General features: G+C 42.4%; 2 protein-coding genes across 4 annotated transcripts; both read right to left on the bottom strand.

The window, feature by feature from the left end:
- Positions 1 to 1,487: 1,487 nt before the first annotated feature.
- LOC139564161 (collagen triple helix repeat-containing protein 1-like) lies at positions 1,488 to 8,436 on the bottom strand. 3 transcript variants are annotated; one of them, XM_071383395.1, is made up of 5 exons: positions 8,223 to 8,431; positions 6,983 to 7,066; positions 3,550 to 3,768; positions 3,027 to 3,243; positions 1,488 to 1,999 (listed from the first exon to the last, which is right to left on the bottom strand). In XM_071383395.1, exons 1-5 carry the CDS (start codon positions 8,331 to 8,333, stop codon positions 1,857 to 1,859), a joined length of 774 nt encoding a protein of 257 aa, XP_071239496.1. In that variant the 5' UTR covers positions 8,334 to 8,431; the 3' UTR covers positions 1,488 to 1,856. The 3 variants fall into 3 exon arrangements, with proteins under 3 accessions (XP_071239496.1, XP_071239498.1, XP_071239497.1); XM_071383396.1 differs by lacking the exon at positions 1,488 to 1,999 and adding an exon at positions 2,318 to 2,503 and having other exon boundaries at positions 8,223 to 8,436; XM_071383397.1 differs by lacking the exon at positions 6,983 to 7,066 and having other exon boundaries at positions 8,223 to 8,425.
- A 1,794-nt stretch (positions 8,437 to 10,230) lies between these two features.
- fzd6 (frizzled class receptor 6) lies at positions 10,231 to 23,421 on the bottom strand. The gene is made up of 7 exons (XM_071383394.1): positions 23,275 to 23,421; positions 20,767 to 21,169; positions 16,895 to 17,091; positions 16,188 to 16,596; positions 13,685 to 14,287; positions 11,040 to 11,188; positions 10,231 to 10,824 (listed from the first exon to the last, which is right to left on the bottom strand). Exons 2-7 carry the CDS (start codon positions 20,950 to 20,952, stop codon positions 10,383 to 10,385), a joined length of 1,986 nt encoding a protein of 661 aa, XP_071239495.1. The 5' UTR covers positions 20,953 to 21,169; positions 23,275 to 23,421; the 3' UTR covers positions 10,231 to 10,382.
- Between the last annotated feature and the right edge of the window lie 978 nt (positions 23,422 to 24,399).

Here is a 24,399-nt window from a genome sequence, read left to right as displayed (position 1 = left end):
ACTGACAACAAGAGGGCTTTGTGTTGGAGCATATTTATTCCTATTTAAGAAATAAGAGATAGGTCTACCTGTTTGACAGACGAAATTAGGCTGTAGGCTGCTATATCCATAGATTTGTCTGTCGTAAATAAACATGCTGACTATGGTAGACTGGCCTCTGTCTGTTTCATTTTAATAAGAACCTTACAAATTCTTAGTAACAGACAGAGTATGTTAATTGAAGTTCAGTTTATGAACATTGAGAACAAAATTCTCATAACACTTGGTCATACAAATGTCGCGTCCTGACCTTCGAGAGCCACTTTATTTCTCTATTTGGTTAGGTCAGGGTGTGATTTGGGTGGGCATTCTAGTTTTTCTATTTCTTTGTTGGCCGGGTATGGTTCCCAATCAGGCAGCTGTCTATCGTTGTCTCTGATTGGGGATCATACTTAGGCAGCCTTTTTTCCACCTTTAGTTTGTGGGATCTTGATTTTGTATAGTTGCTGTGTAGCCTGTAGAACTTTACGTTCGTTTTGTATTTTGTTGTTTTTCAGTGTTCATTTTAATAAAAGTAAGATGTTCGCCACCTTTGATCGATCCCAGTCCTTGTGGTAAAAAGTATGTGGGTAAAACAAAGCGCGAATTAAAAGTACATATCTCAGAGCATCGTAGCACCATTAGGTGCAAAAACTTGACTTACCCAGTTGCGGCCCACTTTTTGGAGGCATGCCACTCGATTTCGTCTCTGCGTTATATTGGCATCGAACATGTCACCCTCCCTAGGAGAGGGGGTGATCTTGATAATTTATTGTTAAAACGAGAGGCTGTCTGGATCTTTAACTTAAAGACCCTTGCTCACTTCGGTCTCAACGTAGACTTTGATCTGAAGCCATTCTTGTGATTATTGTGACTTTGCCATTGTAATTGTTTGTGGGCTTGTGTAGTCTAAAATGAATCTATGATCGTATGCTATCCATTTGTTTTTTGTATGCTGTTCTTTGTATGTCATTTTAATATTTGAGAATTAACCAATGATATTAGGCCACTCTTGGCCATGATTACAGACACCTGTGTGTCTTTTGACACTATATAAACGAGTCATCCCGCAGTGTTTGTGATTATACCCTGATGAAGACAGCTTGGCTGTCGAAACGTTGGTAATTACATTTTATGCATCTGAGCTCCTAGAGTGTGCAGCTCTCCTTTATTTTCAAGTCGCCTACCACGCTGCACCTTGGTCTCCTCATTCAAACGACGAGCGTAACAACAAAGCAATTTTCAAAGAATGTTCTTCTCTGATAGGAAAATACTTGGTAGATTTTCTTTAGCTTCAGATTAAATTTAACAGCTATGCTGTGTTCACTTGTCACTTGAAAAAACTATGTCTAAATGCATTTAAATGCATCTAAATCTAAATGCATTTCTTTATGAATTCACAAATGTTAAAAATATATATTCTCTGATAGGAAAACATGTTATAGTGTAATGAGTAACACAATGCTTGATTCATACAAAATATTACTTTATTGACAGTAATTCATTTAAAAATGTAAGGACTTCAACAGATTACAAGCGCAGCCAAAATCTTGCCTTATTAAACAGGAATGGGACTAATGAGGAATAAATCTAATTTCAGGTGGCCAATAAACTAGACCCTACCTATGTATGTGCTGTAGTACAAAATATTCAAGTGAACATCAGTGATACTGTAGTAGGCTTTAGCCACAACTGAAGTTGTCTGATTGGCCAGAGGACATTGTCAAAGACTAGGAACCCATCCAGAAACTAAACTGATATGTAGTCAAAGGCTTCAGAAGGACTGTTAGGGGTTCTTTCTCTATGGGGCCTGGTCCCATCACTTAATAAAGACGGCCTCATTTGGGCAGCTCCTCTATGAAGACCCTGGATACGGAGTTCCACCCTGTAGATGCGTCTCCTCTGGGGTAGTCAGCACAGGTCCCCACCCAGATAGCCACGTCCACCAGGCCTGCCCGGATCCCCTCACACAACCCTTCAACTGGGACAAGACGAGAGGAATACACAGGTCATAGATCCTCTCACACAACCCTTCAACTGGGACAAGACAAGAGGAATACACAGGTCATAGATCCCCTCACACAACCCTTCAACTGGGACAAGACAAGAGGAATACACAGGTCATAGATCCTCTCACACAACCCTTCAACTGGGACAAGACGAGAGGAATACACAGGTCATAGATCCTCTCACACAACCCTTCAACTGGGACAAGACAAGAGGAATACACAGGTCATAGATGCCCTCACACAACCCTTCAACTGAGACAAGACAAGAGGAATACACAGGTCATAGATCCTCTCACACAAACCCTCAACTGGGACAAGACAAGAGGAATACACAGGTCATAGATCCTCTCACACAACCCTTCAACTGGGACAAGACAAGAGGAATACACAGGTCATAGATCCCCTCACACAACCCTTCAACTGAGACAAGACAAGAGGAATACACAGGTCATAGATCCCCTCACACAACCCTTCAACTGGGACAAGACAAGAGGAATACACAGGTCATAGATCCCCTCACACAACCCTTAGACTGGGACAAGACAAGAGAAGTTACTCTAAATTCAGGTAAAGTGTCACTGAGAGAAAAACTAAAGTAATTGAGGTTTATTTTCAAGACAACTTCCTGAGTTACATTGAACACCCACACTGCCGTATGTGTGCCAAGACGAGGGCTGTTAATTGCTTTGTTTTGGTCTTGCTACACTGGTGAACTTGGCAGCTAAAGAAGAAAAACTATGGAGTAGGCATGCGTATGCCAAATGTCTTGCTTCACAGTGGAATTTAAACAGTAATAGTAGAGATATTATTAATATTTTAAGGCTACAATAAATTTCACATTTGAGATATATAAGCAAAATACCACCACAAACAAATAGCTACCACTAGCTACACTATCTCAGTTTAGCTCCGTTCCACTTACCGGATGAGCTATACATGTTGGTGGTATAATCTGTAACCAGATGAGGTTCTGTATATAGTGAGTGTAAGGTTGATTACCAGATGAGGTTCTGTGTATGTTGATGGTGGAGTTGAGCTCAGGGCTGCCTTGGTCGAGGTAGATGATGAACTCGATGGGCAGAGGTCCTGTACACTCAGCTCCGTTGAAGGTGAAGTACCAACGCTGGCAGCAGGCTGTCTTACACTTCAGCCTCAGGGAGCCGCTGAAGAGCACACGCAGGGCACTGTCTGAACGCAGCTTGGTGAATGTACAGTCCTACAGGGAGACACGAGAGGTGGAGAGGAAATCCTAACACTAGCATCCAATGATAGCATCTTCAATGTTTTATGTTTTGTATTCATGTCTCGTTTCAATTCAGTGTGAATAATAGAATGTTGTTACTAGTAATTACACTGTTAGTACACAGGCTTAAGAGCAAATGAAAATAACATGTTAACAAATGTTTTTCTCTAAACAAACACAATCAACCTTATTATGGATGATCAATATAGTAATAATGCTGATGTAACTATATTACTCCGTGCCCCAGATCCTGTCTAATGAGCATTGCCTGCTACTTACAGCTATCTTGCCCAGGTCGATCCCATAGTTGAGTGAGTTCCAGGCACACTGCTTGTAGTTGGGTTTCCATGGCTCCTCAAACACCTCACTCACACACTCTCCTTTCTCCCCCTTGATGCCATCGCGCCCCGGGATGCCAGGGGTCCCAGGGATGCCATTGGTGCCAGGGTTACCCTCCCTGCCAGGGGTACCAGCCGGACCCTGGGGGCAGCTGTTGTACTGGAGAATGAGAGAGGGAGGGAGAGAGGAAGAGGTGGAGGGAGAGAGAGAGAGAGACACTGTTATAATGGGGAACAAGAAGGAGAGACAGACTGTTCTAATAACCACACTAATAACATACCACCTAGAGTTAAGAAATACCAGGTTGTCATCTAAGCATCATATGAACTACATCAAATGTATGTGCCCACATTCATGACAATGAACATCTAGACCTGTAATGGATAATGGTGGACACAGACGTCAGTTCAATGTCTAGTTTTTATGTACAGTTGATTGAGTTGTCAACTAACGTGAATTCAACCTGAAATCAACAGAAATGTGAACCTTGTCATGGATTTAGGTTAAAAGTTGGGTGAAAAAATTCCTTTACGTTGATGACTTTTTGCAAATCCAATCAGTTTTCCACGTTGATTCAACTTCATCACATTGATTTTTGTTTGTTTAAATGATGTGGAAGCAACATTGATTCAACCAGTTTGTGTCCAGGGGGACTTGACTCCCAATCACAAAAGTGCAAAAGAAGATGTCAAATGTCTGAGCCATTTGTGACCAAATTAAGTGAGTGATAGAGTGAATGAAGCAGGAATTCAGAGTGTAAATCTGTGTTCCTGTGTTTGTGGTCAGTCAGTGACTTGAGACAGACAGACCATCATGATTCAATGTCCAGTTCTGTTTTGTTTAAACAGATGCTCCCTCTTACTCACAGTGACTCAAAGACATACAGACAGGCTGGCTGGCCAAAGTAACCATACCACACACACACACAGAGAAACCATGCTTCTCTAACACGACTGTTTATCGCAAGACTCTCATACTTAGATATACTTGGTGAATCTGCAACTGAGTAGATGTAAATGGGGGGGAAATCAGGAATAATTTTTCTGTGCTGTTGTCTGATGTACTAGGCCTAGAGTCCAGTATTTAACATTCAAACTTGTGATACTCTTAGTTAAGCACATTGTATCAGAATAAATAATGTAGCATTGTTCTCAGATCAAGAACATTCACTTAAAGGATATAAAAGGACATAGGAAAAAGTTAGCCAGTGCTCAATGGAGTCATTAGTAACCGTTGAGAATCGTCTAGGAATTAGTCATGCAGCTGTGCTGTGCTAGGTTGTGCTGTGCTGTGCAAAGACTGAGTCTTCTATAACAAAAAAGAAACCAAAGACGTCAGCTTATATTACAGTGAACTGGTTATTTCAAGAACTTGTTCTAACTTGAGCTGATATTGTTCATATTACTTTTAGACAATGAGCATTTCAGGAATGCAAAAATCAAATATAAAATGGGGTAGGCTATGGAATTACATGCCGTATTTAAATTCCAGCTGTCAAGACACAAATGGTATACTGAGCAATATACCAGGCCTGAAGAGACCTGGGCCAGGTTTCCCAAAAGCATCTTAAGACTAAGTTCATTGTTAGAACCTTCGTAGGAGTATCGTTATATCTCCGAGCTGTTTCCCAAAACCATCGTTATTAACGTTGCACTTGAAAACACTCGAGATCTTGCCCTCCCACGTCACTTTATACACAGAAGATCTCTGCTAAACATAGAATCACATCTGTCTCTGTGAGCATGAAAACTTCAGAACAAAGTTGACTAGAAATTCAAAGCTGCCAATGTCCTTGCAATTGATACAAACTAGCGACCTATAAAAATATGTTTCAAATGAGAGATGGCCGAATTAAAATATAAACAGTAAGCTATAGGCCTATTTCAATCATATTGAAATACATTTCATGTTCAATAAATGTAGTTATATTTTGCTGTCTTTAATTTGTCTCAACATATTTTATGATGTGTAGCCTAACATGTGCACAATGATCTGCCAAATCAGTGATTTAGTGCAATTCTATCATTAGAATAATACCACTCAATATTTCCAGCCATCTGTGATAATATCGTTCTGCCACTGAACAAGGAAGTTAACCCACTGTTCCTAGGCCGTCATTGTAAATAAGAATGTGTTCTTAACTGACTTGCCCAGTTAAATAAATGTAAAATAAAAAATAAATACAAATATCTCTCTAGGTCTAGGAGCTGATCCGTCGTCAGTATTGTGAAATAAGTATAATGTTAAAGAAAGATTTTGATGGAGAAAGCTGATCCAAGAGCAGCACTCGCTTTCTTTCGATCCTAACAGTATCAACACATGCTCCAACGATACACAGCGACAATTCTCTCTGCATGGTGTTTAGGAAAACGCCTGATATATCTTCGGCTTTTGTAGGAAAGATGCATCGTTAAAACACTCGCAAGCCTACATTCCATCGCTATTGGAAAACCGGACACGGGTCTGTTTTTGCCATTAAGTGACTATGGTGGAGCCACCTAGGGGGTCTGCTCTGACTGGGGGAGTGATGTGTCTGGGTCCCGCAGCTTACCAAACAAAGTACCAGGGTCATGCTGTTGAAATGACAGATTGTGACTTTAAGATAAACCAAGTATTCTCCTATAAAAGCACTTGAGCACATGTATGGGATTTGGGATGCACAATACAGTAGCCTATAAGTGACAATATGTAAATGCCTCTGTGACTATAAATATATTTGAATGTGGTTATTATCCTTTATTAATATATGCCATTTAGCAGACACTTTTATCCATACATTACTTGTGGGTGGTCCCGGGACTCCAACCCACAATCCTGGCATTGCAAGCGCCATTCTCTATCAACTGAGCCAAACAGGACTGGATCCAATATCATTATAAGACCACCGTTGAGGGAACGTCTCAGACGTTTATTAGGGTTTGATTTGTTTCTGGAGAGAATTCAAAAGCCATGAAAGGCACCTCTGTTCCGCTCAGCTACACAGCTGACTTTCCTATTAACTAATCCGAAACGTGCTGAACAAACTGCAGTAGCCCACTGTATAATATAAAGTGTTTATACTTTACACACACAAACATACTTCTGCTGTGATAATAGAGAAAGTGACTGTTATTGTAACTGTGGACTAACATTGAGAAATCCCCAACACACCATACATTAAGTTTGGACTCAATTAGGTTTTACACAGATCCAAACTTTTCAAACGAGCTGGACAAAAAGAAGACCCAACATAGAGAAAAAAGTGACGTCTCAGCAAACCGTGTGCAGACTTCAAACCAGGGTGAGAGCATGCTGCTACAGACATACAGAATACACAGTAACGTTACAGTGGCAATAAAAAAACGACATGCTCTGGAAAGGATGAGATTATTACCATGTTGTTCAAATAAGAGGTTATTGAATCGGATTCAGCAGAGATTCTGGTGCAGTTTGGTTTGTCTGCATCGTTTCCAGTACACTAGACAGATAATTTACATTTACATTTTAGTCATTTAGCAGACGCTCTTATCCAGAGCGACTTACAGTAGAGTGCATACATTTTATTACATTTTTTTACATACTGAGACAAGGATATCCCTACCGGCCAAGAGCAGACACTCTTATCCAGAGCGACTTACAGTAGAGTGCATACATTTTTACATACTGAGACAAGGATATCCCTACCGGCCAAACCCTCCCTACCGGCCAAACCCTCCCTAACCCGGACGACGCTATGCCAATTGTGCGTCGCCCCACGGATCTCCCGGTTGCGGCCGGCTGCGACAGAGCCTGGGCGCGAACCCAGCCCAGCCTGGGCGCGAACCCAGAGACTCTGGTGCCCTAGACCACTGCGCCACCCGGGAGTCCATAATAACAAGATGCTGTTCATCAAATCACATTACTCAGTTATTACCATGCAGTCCTTTACTGCTGGTCAGATGTATGCACTAGGACTACACCAAAGCAAACACCCACTAGTTTACAGTAGGCTAAACCTACTGGGCAAAAACTGGTTGAAACAACGTCGTTTCCACGTAATTCCAATGTGACGAGTTGAATCAACGTGAAAAACTAATTGAATTTGCAAAAAGTCATCAACATAATGACATTTCGTCTTTTTTTCACCCAAATCCAATGACATGGTGACATGTTTTGTTGAATTCACGTTAGTTGACAACTCAACCAAATGTAAATCAAAACTAGAAGTTGAGCTGACGTCTGTGCCCAGTGAACAAACAATGAACCAGCCAGACCCCTCATGACTTCTGTCTGGGTCTTTGTTATTCTTCTGCATGCTGGACCTTTGCCAACTTCTTGTTTGCATCAGTTATGCCCAATATGCCATATAATATTGAAAGAACATTAGCGAGTGGCCACTGGTCAACGTGGCACCAATCATCCATAGCCCATTCAAAATGATGGTACTGTAGATATAGAACTGAAAATCACTAAAAAAATAAAATATGTTTGAAAAAAACGTTTGATATTTTAAAGGATGAAATAATGAAAGAAAATTGCAAAAATTAAAGGCTTAAACTTTGGTTAAATGAATCGGGATGAGATTCTGTCGTTTTCGGGACTTTGAGGGCTGTGCAGCTTTAACCCAAAATAGTTTATTTTAGATGTTTTTTTACCTTTTCGTATTCAACATCCTTCCTGTCAAGTGCCTTTCTCAATTTCTCTGCTCCGTGGAAAGGTAGAATCACGCAGGTGAGGAGCAGCAGACGAGTTAGAGCTGATACCATCTTTTATTTTCCCAAAAGATCGAGAGAGACCACAGCACTTCCCTGCTGCTCTGCTGCGCCGTATTTCAAGTGAGTGGGGGTGGGGGAAGTTTAGAGCGCGCCTATGCTCTGCCTATAAATGTGTTCTCACATAGCGTATGATTTATGAGTTTTTGCCACTAAAGTTTGTCAAATGTCTGGACCTACTCAGAATTTGTCATGGGCGGGAAATAAAATGTTATTTGAAAATATAAATTATCTTAATGTGAGCCTACTGCGTGTCAATTGGTCTGGAAGTGGAACATGTGTTAACCACATGGTCACTTGTTCAAGACCCGTTTAGGCTATTTGTTCCCCCTCAATTGCTTCACAACAAACGGCTCCAGCGAATTTTGAACTTTTACTGTTGAAAAGCGATATCTCAAGTATAAATAACGTAAAGTGCACACACTAAAGGGAGATTATTTTGTTGTTGCTGAGCAAAAGAGTGCTTTTTACTCACAACTGAAAACTTCAAGGAGTTGGTGTGATGGGAATCGGTGATGTCATCGGCCTCCCACCTTGCTTGAGGAATAATAGAGGAGCAATAAAGAACAAAAGAGGAAATGTCTTCAGCGTTAGAGATTGAATAGAGCCCAACATCTTGATTATGCTTCAGCTTGTTTACAGTTGTTGTGGGCTGCCCTGTGCCCCAATTGTGGGCTGCCCGGTGCCCCACCACTAATAACAGATTGGGAAAATGGAACTATGTAATTTCTCATATATTGTAGACCCACATCAAGGTATAGAATCAGTTATATGTGGGTATTCTAGTCTGTTACTTCATGAAATTGGGAAGAACTCAATGGCATACTCCTTGTGTCCGCTCGCCTCACCTCATTGGGGACACTGCCCTATGTAGGGTGCCGTCTTTCGGATGGGACGTTAAAACGGGTGCCCTGACTCTCTGTGGTCACTAAAGATCCCATGGCACCTATCGTAAGAGTAGAGGTGTTAACCCCGGTGGTTAAATACCCAATCTGTCCCTCATACCATCACGGTCACCTAATCAGCCCCAGCTTACAATTGGCTCATTCATCCCCCTCCTCTCCCCTGTAACTATTCCCCAGGTCGTTGCTGTAAATGAGATTGTGTTCTCAGTCAATTTACCAGGTCAAATAAAAATAAACATTCTCAAACCCATTGGATGAGAAAGTCAGAGCTCCCTCCCCTCTGATCTTCTCCTCCAATGGGTTTTGAGGAGGCGTATTTAATTGAGATCTTCTTTAAGTATTTTTCCTGTAGACTAGCTGATGATGATTATGTTGATGACTACAAACAATTATAGGTTATGTCTATTGGTGCTTTCAAGACAACTGGAACCCAGAAAAGAACGAGGTCAAATCATGATGTCAGTTATTTTCAGGTCGCAAAGTCTGAGCTCTAGAAAGACAGAGTTTCTGACTTGGAATTCCGAGTTGGATGAACGTTGAAAAAGATTTTTCCCAGTCGGAGCTAGTTTTTTCCCGTCTTGAACGCACTGAAGTCAGAAGTCTGCAAGTTACGAGTTCCCAGTTGTTTTGATCGCGGAATTTAACACAAACATGACAACATGGTTCACTATGTGTATGGGCGATACAAAACTAGGTATCCATTCATGAGACAAATTTAATTTAATTTTATTCAATAATCTTTTATTAAAAGGAAATATAACTGATACAAAATATATATCAAATAGTACATACAACATAAGACTACAAAAGTTCACAAAAATGTACAGGGAATTTAAAATATATTTAAAACATCTATAGCCTAAACAAGTCTATATGCAATCAAGGATGAGTAGTGGTTATATTATTCATGCAATAAAATGCAAATTAATTACTTAAAAATCATACAATGGGATTTTCTGGATTTTTGTTTTAGATTCCGTCTCTCACAGTTGAAGTGTACCTATGATAAAAATGACAGACCTCTACATGCTTTGTAAGTAGGAAAACCTGCAAAATCGGCAGTGTATCAAATACTTGTTCTCCCCACTGTATGTATAGGTCAGAGAGTACTTGGGCAAAAGGGTGAAAGTATCTGTCTTTACCTTCCCTCTGGGACTCTGTGGAAGCTCTCTGAGCGGCTGCTAACCTTGCTGGAGCTGCCCTTCTTACTACGTCTCTCTGCCCCCTCTCTCCCCCCAGACAGGGCCTGTCCACTGGGCTGCTTCTCCCTGTCCCTCTCCCCCAGCCTGGAGCCACGGGTGGAGCTGCCTCTCTCCAGCTGCTCCCTGGCAGAGGCCTCAGATGAGCCCCTGGCCTCAGAGAAAGAAGCCTGACCCCGGATGACCTCATGGTTGACCACTGCTGAGGTGCCGTGGTTGCCTGTGGCTGAGGCACCGGTGCTGGTGCCCATGGACTTGGAGATGACCTTGAGTTTGTGGGAGCCGGGGTTGTAGTGGTTCTTCTTGTGCTGGACACGGCTGTTGTGTTTGAGGAAGAACTCACAGGACTCCTGGAGAACTCTACGGCTCTCACTAATGGGGCTGGATAGAGAAATATAATTAGAACACAGTAGAATTATATCTATCTGCAATCTGTAAATGTTGCATACTGTAAAACTCAAGTTGCTTCCCAAATGGAACCCTATTCCTTATATAATGCACTACTTTTGCACTAGGGTGCCATTTGGGATACAATCCATGGAAGAATATGATTTGTTTCAGCAGTTGAGAGACAGGCATTAGTGAAATGTCCTTACTCTTTCTTCCTGGTCCTGTTGAAGAAGAAGGCCCATTCTGAGCAGGTCTTCTTGCTGCTGACCCAGAACACAGCTGAGATCCCAACCACCAGGGTCATCAGGTATTTAATCAGGAATAGGGACAGGTCCGGGCGACCAGACTCTGTAGTCTGAAACACAACATTACAGTGTTATAAACTGTATTATAAACCGGGTGGTTTGAGCCCTGAATGCTGATTGGCTGAAAGCCGTGGTACATCACGTGTATGACATAAAAATACTTTTTACTGTTCTAATTACGTTGGTAACCAGTTTATAATAGCAATAAGGCACCTCGGGGGTTTGTGGTATATGGCCAAGCCATTAGCCGTGGAATATTAGCCATATACACTACCGGTCAAAGGGTTTTAGAACACCTACTCATTCAAGGGTTTGTCTTTATTTTGACTATTTTCTACATTGTAGAATAATAGTGAAGATATCAAAACTATGAAATAACACATATGGAATCATGTAGTAACCAAACAACTGTTAAACAAATCAAAACATATTTCATATTTGAGATTCTTCAAATAGCCACCCTTTGCCTGGATGACAGCTTTGTACACTCTTGGCATTTTATCAACCAGCTTCATGAGGTAATCACCTGGAATGCATTTCAATTAACAGGTGTGCCTTGTTTAAAGTTAATTTGTGGAATGTCTTTCCTTCTTAATGTGTTTGAGCAAATCAGTTGTGTTGTGACAAGGTAGGGGTGGTATACAGAAGATAGCCCTATGTGGTAAAAGACCAAGTCCATATTATGGCAATAACAGCTCAAATAAGCAAAGAGAAACGACAGTATATCATACCTTTAAGACATGAAGGTCAGTCAATACAGAAAATGTCAAGAACTTTAAAAGTTTCTTCAAGTGCAGTCGCAAAAACCATCAAGCGCTATGATGAAACTGGCTCTCATGAGGACCGCCACAGGAATGGAAGACCCAGAGTTACCTCTGCTGCAGAGGATAAGTTCATTAGTTCCAGCCTCAGAAATTGCAGCCCAAATAAATGCTTTACAGAGTTCAAGTAACAGACATCTCAACATCAACTGTTCAGAGGAGACCTGTGAATCAGGCCTTCATGGTCAAATTGCTGCACATAAACCACTACTAAAGGACACCAATAAGAAGAAGAGACTTGTTTGGGCCAAGAAACACAAGCAATGGACATTAGACCGGTGTAAATATGTCCTTTGGTCTGGAGTCCAAATTAGAGATTTTTGGTTCCAACCGCCGTGTCTTTGTGAGACGCAGAGTAGGTGAACGGATGATCTCCGCATGTGGTTCCCACCGTGATTCATGGAGGAGAGGTGTTATGGTGTGGGGGTGCTTTGCTGGTGACACTGTGATTTATTTAGAATTCAAGGCACACTTAACCAGCATGGCTTCCACAGCATTCTGCAATTATACGCCATCCCATCTGGTTTTGGCTTAGCGGGACTACAATTTGTTTTTCAACAGGACAATGACCCAACACAACTCAAGGCTGTGTAAGGGCTATTTTACCAAGAAGGAGAGTGATGGAGTGCTGCATCAGATGACCTGGCCTCCACAATCTCCCGACCTCAACCAAATTGAGATGGTTTGGGATGAGTCGGACCGCAGAGTTAAGGAAAAGCAGCTAACAAGTGCTCAGCATATGTGGGAACTCCTTCAAGACTGTTGGAAAAGCATTCCAGGTGAAGCTGGTTGAGAGAATTTACATTTGAGTAATTTAGCAGATGCTCTTATCCAGAGAGACGTACATTCCTCTTAAGATAGCTAGGTGGGACAACCACATATCACAGTAAGTACACTTTTTCTCAATAAAGTAGCTATCAGCAAAGCTAGAAAGAGGGTGGGGGGGGTCAAGTGCAATTTTGTTGTTTCAGGAATATTTTATTATTATCCCTTTTGGGAGTATTTTTTTAAGATACTCTATGAAGAGGTAGGGTTTCAGATGCTTTCCGAAGATGGAAAGGGACTCTGCTGTCAGGGGGAAGCTGGTTCCACCCTTGGGGAGCCAGGACAAAGAAGAGCTTGGACTGGGCTGAGCAGGAGCTGCCCTTCAATAGGGGTGAGATGGCCAAGAGACCAGAGGTGGCAGAACAGAGTGCTCGGGTTGGGGTGTAGGGCTTGAGCATAGGTAGGGAGAGGCAGTGCTCCGTAGGCAAGCACCATGGTCTTGTAGTGAATGCAAGCTTCGACTGGAAGCCGGTGGAGTGTGCTGAGGAGCAGGGTGACATGGGAGAACTTGAGAAAGTTTTAAAACCAGGTGGGCTGCAGCATTCTGAATAAGTTGCAGGGATTTGATGGCACAAGTGGGAAACCCAGCCAGCAGCGAGTTGCAGTAGTCCAGACGGGAGAGGACAAGTGCCTGGATTCGAACCTGCGCCACTTCCTGTGTGAGGTAGGGTCATACTCTACGGATGTTGTACCACACCCCCTCGTGCCTTATTGCTTAATGAGACCATTTCCATTTAAACATCTGCCAAATATAATCATACATTTTACTGTGGCTGAAAGAAGGCATAAGAAGAGCAATGATTTTTAACATCTATTAATGTTAGATTAATTTTGCAGTGGTATATCTTCATAGAGATATCAAATTATTATGAAAATGTTCTAGTGCTGAGCGTGTGTTACCTTGTGTGAGCAGGGAATGCTGTACTCCTGGCAACGGTCATTGATCCAGGTGTTTTCCCAGGTGGAGCGCTGGCTCTGTTCATATATATAACACCCCTGCAGAGTGACCAGGGGCACCAGGTACAGACCACTGAACACTCCAATACGGATCATAAACTTCTTCAGCTTCTCCTGGTTCCTCTCATCGTGCTGGATCACCTGACGCACGTTGTTGAGCGACACGATCCCAGCCAGGAGCAGAGACAGCCCCACCACCACCCCGATACACAGCGGCGCCAGCACAAAGTACCGCAGCGCATCCAGATCATAGAGCCCCACGAAGCACACCCCGCTGATGTTATCTCCCTCCACCTTGTTGAGAGCCAGTAGCATGACAGTTAGTGCTCCGGGGATCCCCCAAGCGGCAGAGTGGAACCACACCGCCTTCTTCTCGATGGCCTCGCAGCTCCACTTGGGCCCGGCGGCCAGGAACCAGGTGATGGTGAGGATGACCCACCAGACGATACCGGCCAGGGAGAAGAAGTAGAGTAGCATGAAGAGTAACGTACAGCCTTTACTCTGGGAGCCCAGCACTACCGTGTCCATGGCAGCCGGGTGCACCGCCTGGAATGAATTAATGAATAAATAGATTAACGAATGAATGACTACTTTTATGTCCCATAGAGAAGTTTGCTAGGAAAATAAGTATACCTGGCATACATATAAAACATCACAATATATAGTTACATGACTTCAGATATCGTCATAAAACATACATCACAAGACATGGGCTGTATCCCAATGGCAACCTATTCCTTACATACAGTGGATTTGGAAAGTACTCATACCCCTTCACTTTTTCTACATTTTGTTACGTTACAGCCTTATTCTAAAATTGACTAAATTCATTTTGTCCCTCAATCTACACACAATATCCCATAATGACGAAGCGAAAACAGGTTGATATTTTTGCACATTTATTAAAAATTAAAAACAGAAATACATTATTTACATAAGTATTCAGACCCTTTGCTATGAGACTAGAAATTGAGCTCAGGTGCATCCTGTTTCCATTGATCCTCCTTGAGATGTTTCTACAACTTGATTGGAGTCCACCTGTGGTAAATTCAAATTGATTGGACATCATTTGGAAAGGCATAGAACTGTCTATATAAGGTCCCACAGTTGACAGTGCATGTCAGAGCAAAAACCAAGCCATGAGGTCAAAGGAATTGTCCGTAGAGTTCCTGAGACAGGATTGTGTCGAGGCACAGATCTGGAGAAGGGTACCAAAACATTTCTGCAGCATTGAAGGTCCCCAAGAATACAGTGGCCTCCATCATTCTTAAATTGAAGAAGTTTGGAACCACCAAGACTCTTCCTAGGGCTGGCCGCCCAGCCAAACTGAGCAATCGGGGTAGAAGGGCCTTGGTAAGAGAGTTGACCAAGAACCTGATGGTCACTCTGACAGAGCTCCAGCATTCCTCTGTGGAGATGGGAGAACCTTCCAGAAGGACAACCATCTCTGCAGCACTCCACCAATCAGGCCTTTATGGTAGAGTGGCCAGACGGACGCCACTCCTCAGTAAAAGGCACATGACAGCCCGCTTGGAATTTGCCAGGGGGCACCTAAAGGACTCTCATACTATGACTAACAAGATTCTCTGGTCTGATGAAACCAAAATTTACCTCTTTGACCTGAATGCCAAGCGTCATGTCTGGAGGAAACCTGGCACCATCCCTACAGTGAAGCATGGTGGTGGCAGGATCATTCTGTGGAGATGTTTTTCAGCGACAGGGACTGGGAGACTAGTCAAGATCGAGGAAAAGATTAACAGAACAAAGTACAGAGTGATCCTTGATGAAAACCTGCTCCAGAGCGCTCAAGACCTCAGACTGGGGCAAAGGTTCACCTTCCAACAGGACAATGACCCTAAGCACACAGCCAAGACAATGCAGGAGTGGCTTTGGGACAAGTCTCTGAATGTCCGTGAGTGGCCTAGCCAGAGTCCGGACTTGAACCCGATCGAACATCTCTGGAGACCTGAAAATAGCAGTGCAACGACACACCTCATCCAACTTGACAGAGCTTGAGAGGATCTGCAGAGAACAATGGAAGAAACTCCCCAAATACAGGTGTGCCAAGCTTGTAGCATCATACAGTCTAAAGGCTGTAATCACTGCCAAAGGTTCTTCAACAAAGTACTGAGTAAAGGGTCTGAAAACGTATGTAAATGTGATATTTGTATTATTATTTTTAATACATTTGCCCCCCATAAAATGTAAAACTGTTTTTGCTTCATCATTATGGGGTATTGTGTGTAGATTGATGAGGATAAAAACAATTAAATACATTTTTGAATAAGACTAATGTAACAAAATGTAGACAAAGTGGTCTGAATACTTTCCGAATGCACTGTAGTACAATACTTTAAACCAGGGTCCATAGGGCTCTGGGGGCTGGTCTAAAGGAGTGCACAATACAGGGGATTGGTTGCCATTTCAGACACAGACATACACAGACCTTGTTGCAGGATGCATTGTTCCCCAGCAGGAAGCCGATGAAGTAGATGAGCGACACGAAGCTGTAGCACACGGCGTAGAAGATGATTGGCCGTTCGGGGTAGCGGAAGCGTTTGACGTCGATGAGGAAGGTGAGAAAGGTGAAGAGCGTGGCGCAGAGGCAGACGATGGAGCATACCCCGATGAAGGTCTTGGCGAACTCGATCTCATGGGGCTTGAAGTACATGTTGGCGCAAGGGGGAGCGCAGTCCCCGGCACCCAGGAACGTGGATCCCTGGCCGGGTCGGGTCTTCAGCTGAAGGGGGCACCAGAAGCCCATGTCCCTCTTGGCAGACAGAGAGGTCTTGGGTGTGGTCAGTCTGGTTGGTGGCAGGACTGAGCCATCTGGAGAGTAGAGGCAATCTTCCAATCTAGAGGAGAAAATGTAGGGTGAAGAATCAAAACCATAACTAAATGAATACCAATTCAAAACGTAGTGCTGATAAATGTAATAACTGGTCAACTGGCTGTTAGCAAGCAGTTTATAAACGCTTACTATTTGGTCATCTGAAAAAAGTCAGGCATGTGCCTTTTCATCTATACAACTTGGCACAGTACAACACGCCTATGTATGTAACAGATGTTGTGGCTCAGTGAACCTCGCACACGTGATGTGTAACCTGGCCTGAGACCTGGAGAATTGAGTTCAACTCAGTCAGTCACATTTACCTGTCGCACTGCAGCTCCGGAGGCCAGGTGATGCCGAAGGTGCCGATGTCCTTCCTGCAGTCTGACCTCACTTTCTCACACAGGTCACGACATGGCCGGATCACTTTGGTGTCCTCAGTGCATGCTGGGATAAAGGCCTGACACAGGAAGTGATGTACATCCGGAGAGCAGCGCAGGTTGACCAGCGGCATGAAGGGCTATGGAGACAGAGGGAGGGACGGGGGAGGGGGAGTGAAATAGAAAGAGAGAGAGAAAGAGGGAGAGAGATAGACATAGATCCATTCAGATTTTTATGGTTCAAGAAATACTAGGGTTGCAAAATTCCAGTATCTTTCCCTCAATTCAAAGGTTTTCCAGAAGTCCTGGTTGTAGTTTCTGGATTTCTGTCCTAATTTTGGGAAAACCTGGGAAAGTTACTGGAATTTTGCTACCCGAGTAAATACTAGTACCATGTTCCTGTAGCTGTACCTGTAAGGGTGGAGCTGAACAAATGGTCAGGCATGTTTTTAATCCAATAACCAATATTGATTTCAACTAGATTCATCTAGACATCACAACAGTTTGTAATTAAAAAGTCAGTCAACGTGAGGTTAATACTGTCACTCATGGCCACAATACAGTCCATGCAGTTCCCTTGCCATGGGCAGATCCATAAATAAAATAGTTTTATTTTCCTGTACACGTGACTTGGTTGGAAAAGCTAAAAAGGCTACAGTACATAAGGCTGTACTGCACTGTATTATGGTGCCACACAAAGGGTTCCTTTCACAGGCTGTCTCAGTTTCAACAGGTTTGAGTAGAGGGGGGTGGGGGTCGGCATCAGTAAATGACTCTGGGACTATTTGGAAACCAGGAGTCAAGAGGGATGTTGACTGGAATGGACAGAACTGTTGGGTTTCTGCTCAGTACCCATTCCATCACACTAAAGCTGCTGCTCTGATCTAACAACCGGTAAACAGTTCACAGTGATTTCTACCAAAGTATGAAAACATATCTTTCCAAAGCATGAATGGTGATTTTTGGCATTGTTGAGTCACGCTTAACAGAGTTTTTCCAAATAAACAGATCTTGTCGAAGTAACGACCATATCACAAAAGCTTAAGATACCATCTGTAACGACTGCCACAAATCATTGCCAAAACAATTATAACTGGATCCTTCAAAGGTTACAGACTGTATCATGTGGCCATCTTAATCTAAGGGCCACTTGGTTTGGATCAGATACGCCATGTTATCAAACATTCCTGTTCAGTTTACAAATGCAGTTATGCAGAAAGAACTATGACTGCTGGAGGCAGTAAATCCAGCCGATGTTTACACTGTATAAGCAACATTTCCCCATCAATCCAACCATCAACACAGGGCCAATCTAACAACTACACTATTCAACATTCTCTCCCTGATGGTTTCTCCAGCCTCAGGCTGGCTGCAGCCCAGATCTAGATGGGGCCTGGGGAACTGGCTCTCCGACTGTATGAGTCCTTGTTTCACTTCTTTAGAGGTTCCAAACTACATCTCAAAGAGCTCTTCTTAGTCTGCCGTTTCTTGTATTTTTCTGTGGAGCCACTGTAAATAGGAATACATTTAGAGTGTATTGGAATTGGGGCCTCTGTATATCCTCATTCAAAAAGCTTGATCCCTCTACTGTGGATTTCCACACAAGGTCCCTTGACTATGGATAACAATGACTCAATTAACCTTTTACTGCAGTTGTAATGGTCTGGGTGTAGCTGGTGCAGAGGAGTCAGGTGCAGGACAGCAGACATGAGTAACACAAGTTACTTTACTCAAATATTCCAATAACATGTTGTAATATCGAGCCCACAATAACGGACCGAACATACATAAAACAATCAGGCACAAAAACCATGGGGAAAACAGAGGGTTAAATAATGAACATGTAATTGGGGAATTGAAACCAGGTGTGTAAAACAAAGACAAAACAAATAGAAAATGAAAAGTGGATCGGCGATGGCTAGAAGGCCGGTGACGTCGACCGCCGAACGCCGCCTGAACAAGGAGAGGGACCGACTTTGGCGGAAGTCGTGAAAGCAGTGGGCTAAATCAGGGTCACACAGAGTGTTTCTTGGTAGTCTTAAACAAATATACACCTCACACACATGGTTATGGGCTTTAAAAAAAGAAAACACCTGTACCATGTCCGAAATATAGTTGAAATGTATTAAATAAAAATGTTGCATCCTAATATTACACTTTATATACATCACAGAAGACTGAAATATAACAAAACCGTTTGACATAGAAACACCAGATTACTGGCAGTTATTTTTTTTTAATGTTTATTAATTATTAAATTATGAAAATATGAATAACATTTCACCCATAAACTTCCCTTTTCGTCCTCATGCTAGCTACCAGTAGCAACAGCAGCCATTATGGAATGAACAACAAGGGAGCTGATTGGCTGACACTACCATTCCAAAATGGCTGCGGTGGCTACTGCTAGCTAGCATGAGGACGAAAAGGGAAGTTTTTGGGGAAAACTAGCAGTATTTCAATCTTCTTGATGTATCAGTGTGGTGGGGAAACTAGCAGTATTTCAATCTTCTCAATGCATCAGTGTGGATAAAGGTAACATTTGGAGTACAATTTCAAAGCAAAAAGAGAACATTCACACGGTAGTGCCTCCTCTATTGAAGTTCAGGTATCTCCCATCCCTGCATTGAGGTACCTTTTCCAACCCATATCTCACACCAGCTCCACGGTGTCTTAATGGAACCATGATTGCGTTCCGAACTATGTCCTGCTCTGTGTAAAAAAGCATAACGGTAGGGTCGGTCTCTTATGGCAAAGATGGCTGGTAGCCCTATGCGGGACTGCTGGCATCGAAACCCCCCCACTGGGGGAAAGGAGTTCCAATGGCGGGCCTTAAGGCTATTATAACTGGTGGTGGTGGGGAGGTGGATGGTTGTTGAAAAATGTTGCTGAAAAACAGCAAGTGAGAGAACGAGGGTAAGTTGACATATAAATACCTCCTTAGATTTACACCCATTGGTTGAGAGAGGAAGGTGATCATTGCAAAAGTGAGTCCATGGGCAAGCGTGAGGAATGTGTATTATTGTGCCGTGCTTATAGGCTATAAGGTAAATAGGTGAATGACGTTCCACACATGGCTAATAGGAAAGAGAAGAAACAGGACGCTATGCTGACGATGATACGTTTGTATTCACTCCCAGGATGCCAGTAGAATAGGAAACAAAAGTGAATTATGTTATGCTGACTGGATGAAGTTAAACGAGCATGCAGTCTTCTGATTGAACTTTCGTAAACTACATTACATGTAACTGAACACTCCAGCTACAGCGAGAGCGGATGGAAGACCTTTGAAAATGCTAAGACACAAGCTTCAATACTCAGCTATCAAATTAAACTATCTGTCACATGCGGCGAATACAACAAGTGTAGACCTTACATTGAAATGCTTACTTACAAGCCCTTAACCAACAGTGCTGTTCAAGAAGTTAAGGAAATATTTTTCCATTAAAAAGACTGCATTTCCTCTACATCTTAGCAAGTTCATAGAGAATGGTTTGAAAAATAGTTATTTTAATACACAATTATCCTTTTGCACCTGTTGGATTCAAGGCAAACATATGAAAAAAAGCTATTACATATGTACCATCTTAATTTGATCATCCTGCAGCAGGATAAATTCCCTGTGATGCAGGTCATTTAAAACATGTTGGGTATTTGAGGTTTAAAAAGGCTTCTGTAGTTGGTAATTTCTTCTTTGACATTTTAGACTTGATTTCCCCTTAAGAAAAATGTATCAAAACCCTACAAAAATGTCCCCTCTATGCTCCAAGTCTGATGGGAAATCTAAGGGTTTTATCACAGTGAGAAACACTCACCTCCATCCTGCTGGCTGCTATGTCCTGGTCATAGTGCTCCATCATGTTGGGGAAGAATGTCATGTTGTAGAGCATCCCCAGGCAGCGATGCACCTTGATGGGTTCACAGGTGAACAGACTGTGGGCGTGGCAGCTCCTCGCCCCTATCAGTGCCAGGCACACCCAGACCAGCCTGGATATCATCATGGTGGCAGCCGGTTGCTAGGCTAAACTCTTTGTGTATAAACAGCTCTATTTGGTTCAGTGGAGGGATAACTTTATTTTGGGGCCCAAATCACTCTTCATCCACATTCCTCTAGGCTTGCTGGGGTCTTATCCATGGAGACAAAAGGAGTAATGACAGGTAAAACATTCCCATCAGCCACCACATCATCGGCACGGTGGCATGTTCGGAAATCCCAAGCTTTAAAAAAGAACAGAGTATAATTTATCTGGTATGTTTTGAAGGGCTAGTATGGAGTTTGGTTCCAAAGCATTAAAAGGTCGTGTGCAGCAGTTTTTTTCTCAATATCAAATCATTTCTAGTTACAACTAAGTACCTTACTGTGATTGTTTTCAATTAAAGTGGTCCCTCCCCCCAAAAATGAAATGGCTAGCTAGTTAGCGGTGGTGCGCGCTAATAGCCTTTCAATCGGTGACGCCACTTGCTCTGAGACCTTGAAGTAGTGGTTCCCCTTGCTCTGCAAGGGCCGCAGCTTTTGTGGAGCGATGGGTAACGATGCTTCGTGGGCGACTGTTGTTGATGTGTGTACAGGGTCCCTGGTTCGCGCCCGGGTCGGGGCGAGGGGACGGACTAAAGTTAAACTGTTACATTGGTGCCGTGACCCGGATCACTGGTTGCTGCGGAAAAGGAGGAGGTCGAAAGGGGGATGAGTGTAACGGATGTGAAATGGCTAGCTAGTTAGCGGTGGTGCGCGCTAATAGCCTTTCAATCGGTGACGTCACTTGCTCTGAGACCTTGAAGTAGTGGTTCCCCTTGCTCTGCAAGGGCCGCGGCTTTTGTGGAGCGATGGCTAACGATGCTTCATGGGTGACTGTTGTTGATGTGTGCAGAGGGTCCCTGGTTCGCGAGGGGACGGACTAAAGTTAAACTGTTACATTAGCAAAGATATTTGGTTGGACTGTCTGGGAGTGGTCTCACTCCTGAAATAACTAAAAACTAGCTGTTATTGGCAGAGAGGTTTTGAACTCTCTTTCTTATTGGTCTATTAACTAATTGATATCACCAGGCAGGCCAAAACACCATCCCAGAAAAACAGGCTGAAATTTCAGGTGGCGTTTTCAAACAGCTCTTACACTAAAAGGGCATTATCATCATTTTCACAATTTCACAGTATTATTCCAATCTCATTGTGTGGAAATATGTATAAAACACAGGAAATCACGTTTTTTCACTGCATTGGGCCTTGAATGTCAATATTTTTAACACCTTAGTGATAAAATTTACAAAGTCATTGTAAATAATAATTTGTTCTTAACTGACTTGCCTAGTTAAATAAAGGTTACACACAGATAATTAATATTGATCTGAGTGGATTATTGCTAGTGAGAAATACATCTGTCCAGTCTCTTCTGCAGTGGATTATGTGGTGGAATTGCACACTGAATTGCAAACTAATTCAATAACAGCATCAGCTTGTTGATACAGGCTTAAAGCTTTAAGTGTCTTGTGAAGTCTGGTACGTAACAATGTCTGATTGGAGCATGCCACGCCATCTAATCTCACACAGGTAATCATTCACAGAAAGCACTGTCTGGAATGCATGCAGTTTGCATTCAATAAGTGTATAATTTGCTGTACTGCAGAAGATAAATCACATATTTCCCTTTTTAATCTGCTGCAATAGTCCTATGCACTTTTGTATGTTTTTTTATTTGTTGTTTTGTTTATGTTTACATGTATGTGTGTTTGAGCTGTGGAGAGAATTGGTTTAACAATAAACAAATCAATCAAAACTGATTTTATTATTATTATTATGATTTTACCAAACAATCTAATGTTTTGCTGCTGTATCGATTTGCATATAGCGAACCACGTGACTTTTTCTATCATGTTCAGTAGCTTGGAATAGTTGAGCCAACAAAAAACATATTCGATCCCCAAATTAGGCTACTAACAAAAATAGCACTGAGAAAAGGCTATTGAATAGTGAAATGGTTTGACTTGGTTACAATTCACGTACCTCCAGTCAAATTATTTAAAAAAACATCGATTTTTCATTTTTAAAGTAAAAAACAACTACTTCAGAATAAACCCTATTATCAAACGTTTAAGAAAATTACACTGCAGTTACATGGAATACTTAGAATATGAATATACAGTTCCTTTCTTCATGTTTTTCCCAAATTGGCATTCGGAAACTCCATTTGTTCCCCATGTCTGGCAGCCAACTTCGGGAAGTGCGACTAGTAAATATCCCTGTCTCAGTGCCTTGGAAAGGGCCTCGATAAGTTTCGAATGTAACATCTATTTAGACAAGGACAGAAAAGTCACACAATTACACTTACCCTTTCGTTATTAGTTTTTCCTAAATAAAGGGCATCGTTCCATTGCAATCCTTTCGGATTTTGCGACAATGTTTCCAGCGACTTTGAACTATCCCCCGCCTTCTTCCTTTCAGCTCCACATCCTGTCTGACTCCGTGTTCGATACAACACCCATATACAGTACAGTAACAATCCGGGGAAATACTGGCCGTTGTTATATGCAAGTGCTATTATCAAGCGTAGACAGTGTAGCCACAAACATTATGTATTTTATAGTGGTACTATTCAAAGTAGATGGATAGTCCTCCATCTCAGATAATACATGCATCATAACGCTGTATCAACTTTGTACAATTTAGTGATGATTTTTGTTAAATTATTATATTTTTCACTGTAAGGGGAGAATTCAAGTTATACATTAAAGATACAAAATTCACATAAAAAGGCTGCAGATGAAATGTCACAAAGAAATGCTGATCATGGTTCTATTATGTGATTGACTGGGTTCGCCAGCAGATGGCAGTAATGGTTCTACAAAGCATAGGCCTACAGTGTATCATATTGTAGCCAATTTTGGGGACAAAAAACGGTAACAAAAATCTAAATGTCATGCATAGGACTTAGCCATCATCTTCATCTTGATGTCTGGAAACATCTTGACACATACAGTTGAGAAGTCTTGAGTTGAGACACTTAGCGACTAGATAGTAGGCCTATCGGGTTATAAAAACAAATGAGAGGCAGTGCACTACAGTAACTGAAGTCGTGTTGAGGGGGTCACATGTCATCAACACAATAATAGCCTACAATCTCGGCTGCATTCTATACCTTCTAATTTTGGTCAAAGGTGCTGCCCATTCCTTTTTTCTCAACTGTCTCAACTGGGGGGGATTGGGTCTGGCAGCATAGCACTTGACTTGCCTTCAGAAAAGAAAGATTTACTAGAAAACCTTTAACTTGATAAACACTTATATTCACGCTGTCCCATCAGCAGCTGTTTCTTTCACACAAGTAGCCTCCATCATGTACCCATACGTGGACGACCACTGCATCCTGATGGTACAGAATTAAAGATGCCTGTCTACTCAAACTTCTTGCTCTGGCGAAACGATACGCCACGCCCAATGACGTTGGTTTGTAGGAACA

Source organism: Salvelinus alpinus, chromosome 35 (assembly GCF_045679555.1).
Source record: "Salvelinus alpinus chromosome 35, SLU_Salpinus.1, whole genome shotgun sequence".
NCBI lineage: Eukaryota > Metazoa > Chordata > Actinopteri > Salmoniformes > Salmonidae > Salvelinus > Salvelinus alpinus.
This window is presented reverse-complemented; position numbering and strand designations above follow the sequence as displayed.

Excerpts from the sequence above, each read along its gene's own strand:
- LOC139564161 (XM_071383395.1), bottom strand. The coding sequence starts at position 8,333 with ATGGTATCAGCTCTAACTCGTCTGCTGCTCCTCACCTGCGTGATTCTA. Across the intron at positions 3,244-3,549 it reads TCGACCTGGGCAAGATAGCT|GACTGTACATTCACCAAGCT; the intron begins GTAAGTAGCAGG and ends GTCTCCCTGTAG. Across the intron at positions 2,000-3,026 it reads CATACACAGAACCTCATCTG|TTGAAGGGTTGTGTGAGGGG; the intron begins GTAATCAACCTT and ends GTCTTGTCCCAG.
- fzd6 (XM_071383394.1), bottom strand. The coding sequence starts at position 20,952 with ATGATGATATCCAGGCTGGTCTGGGTGTGCCTGGCACTGATAGGGGCG. Across the intron at positions 17,092-20,766 it reads TAGCAGCCAGCAGGATGGAG|CCCTTCATGCCGCTGGTCAA; the intron begins GTGAGTGTTTCT and ends CTGTCTCCATAG. Across the intron at positions 11,189-13,684 it reads GCATTCCCTGCTCACACAAG|ACTACAGAGTCTGGTCGCCC; the intron begins GTAACACACGCT and ends GTTGTGTTTCAG.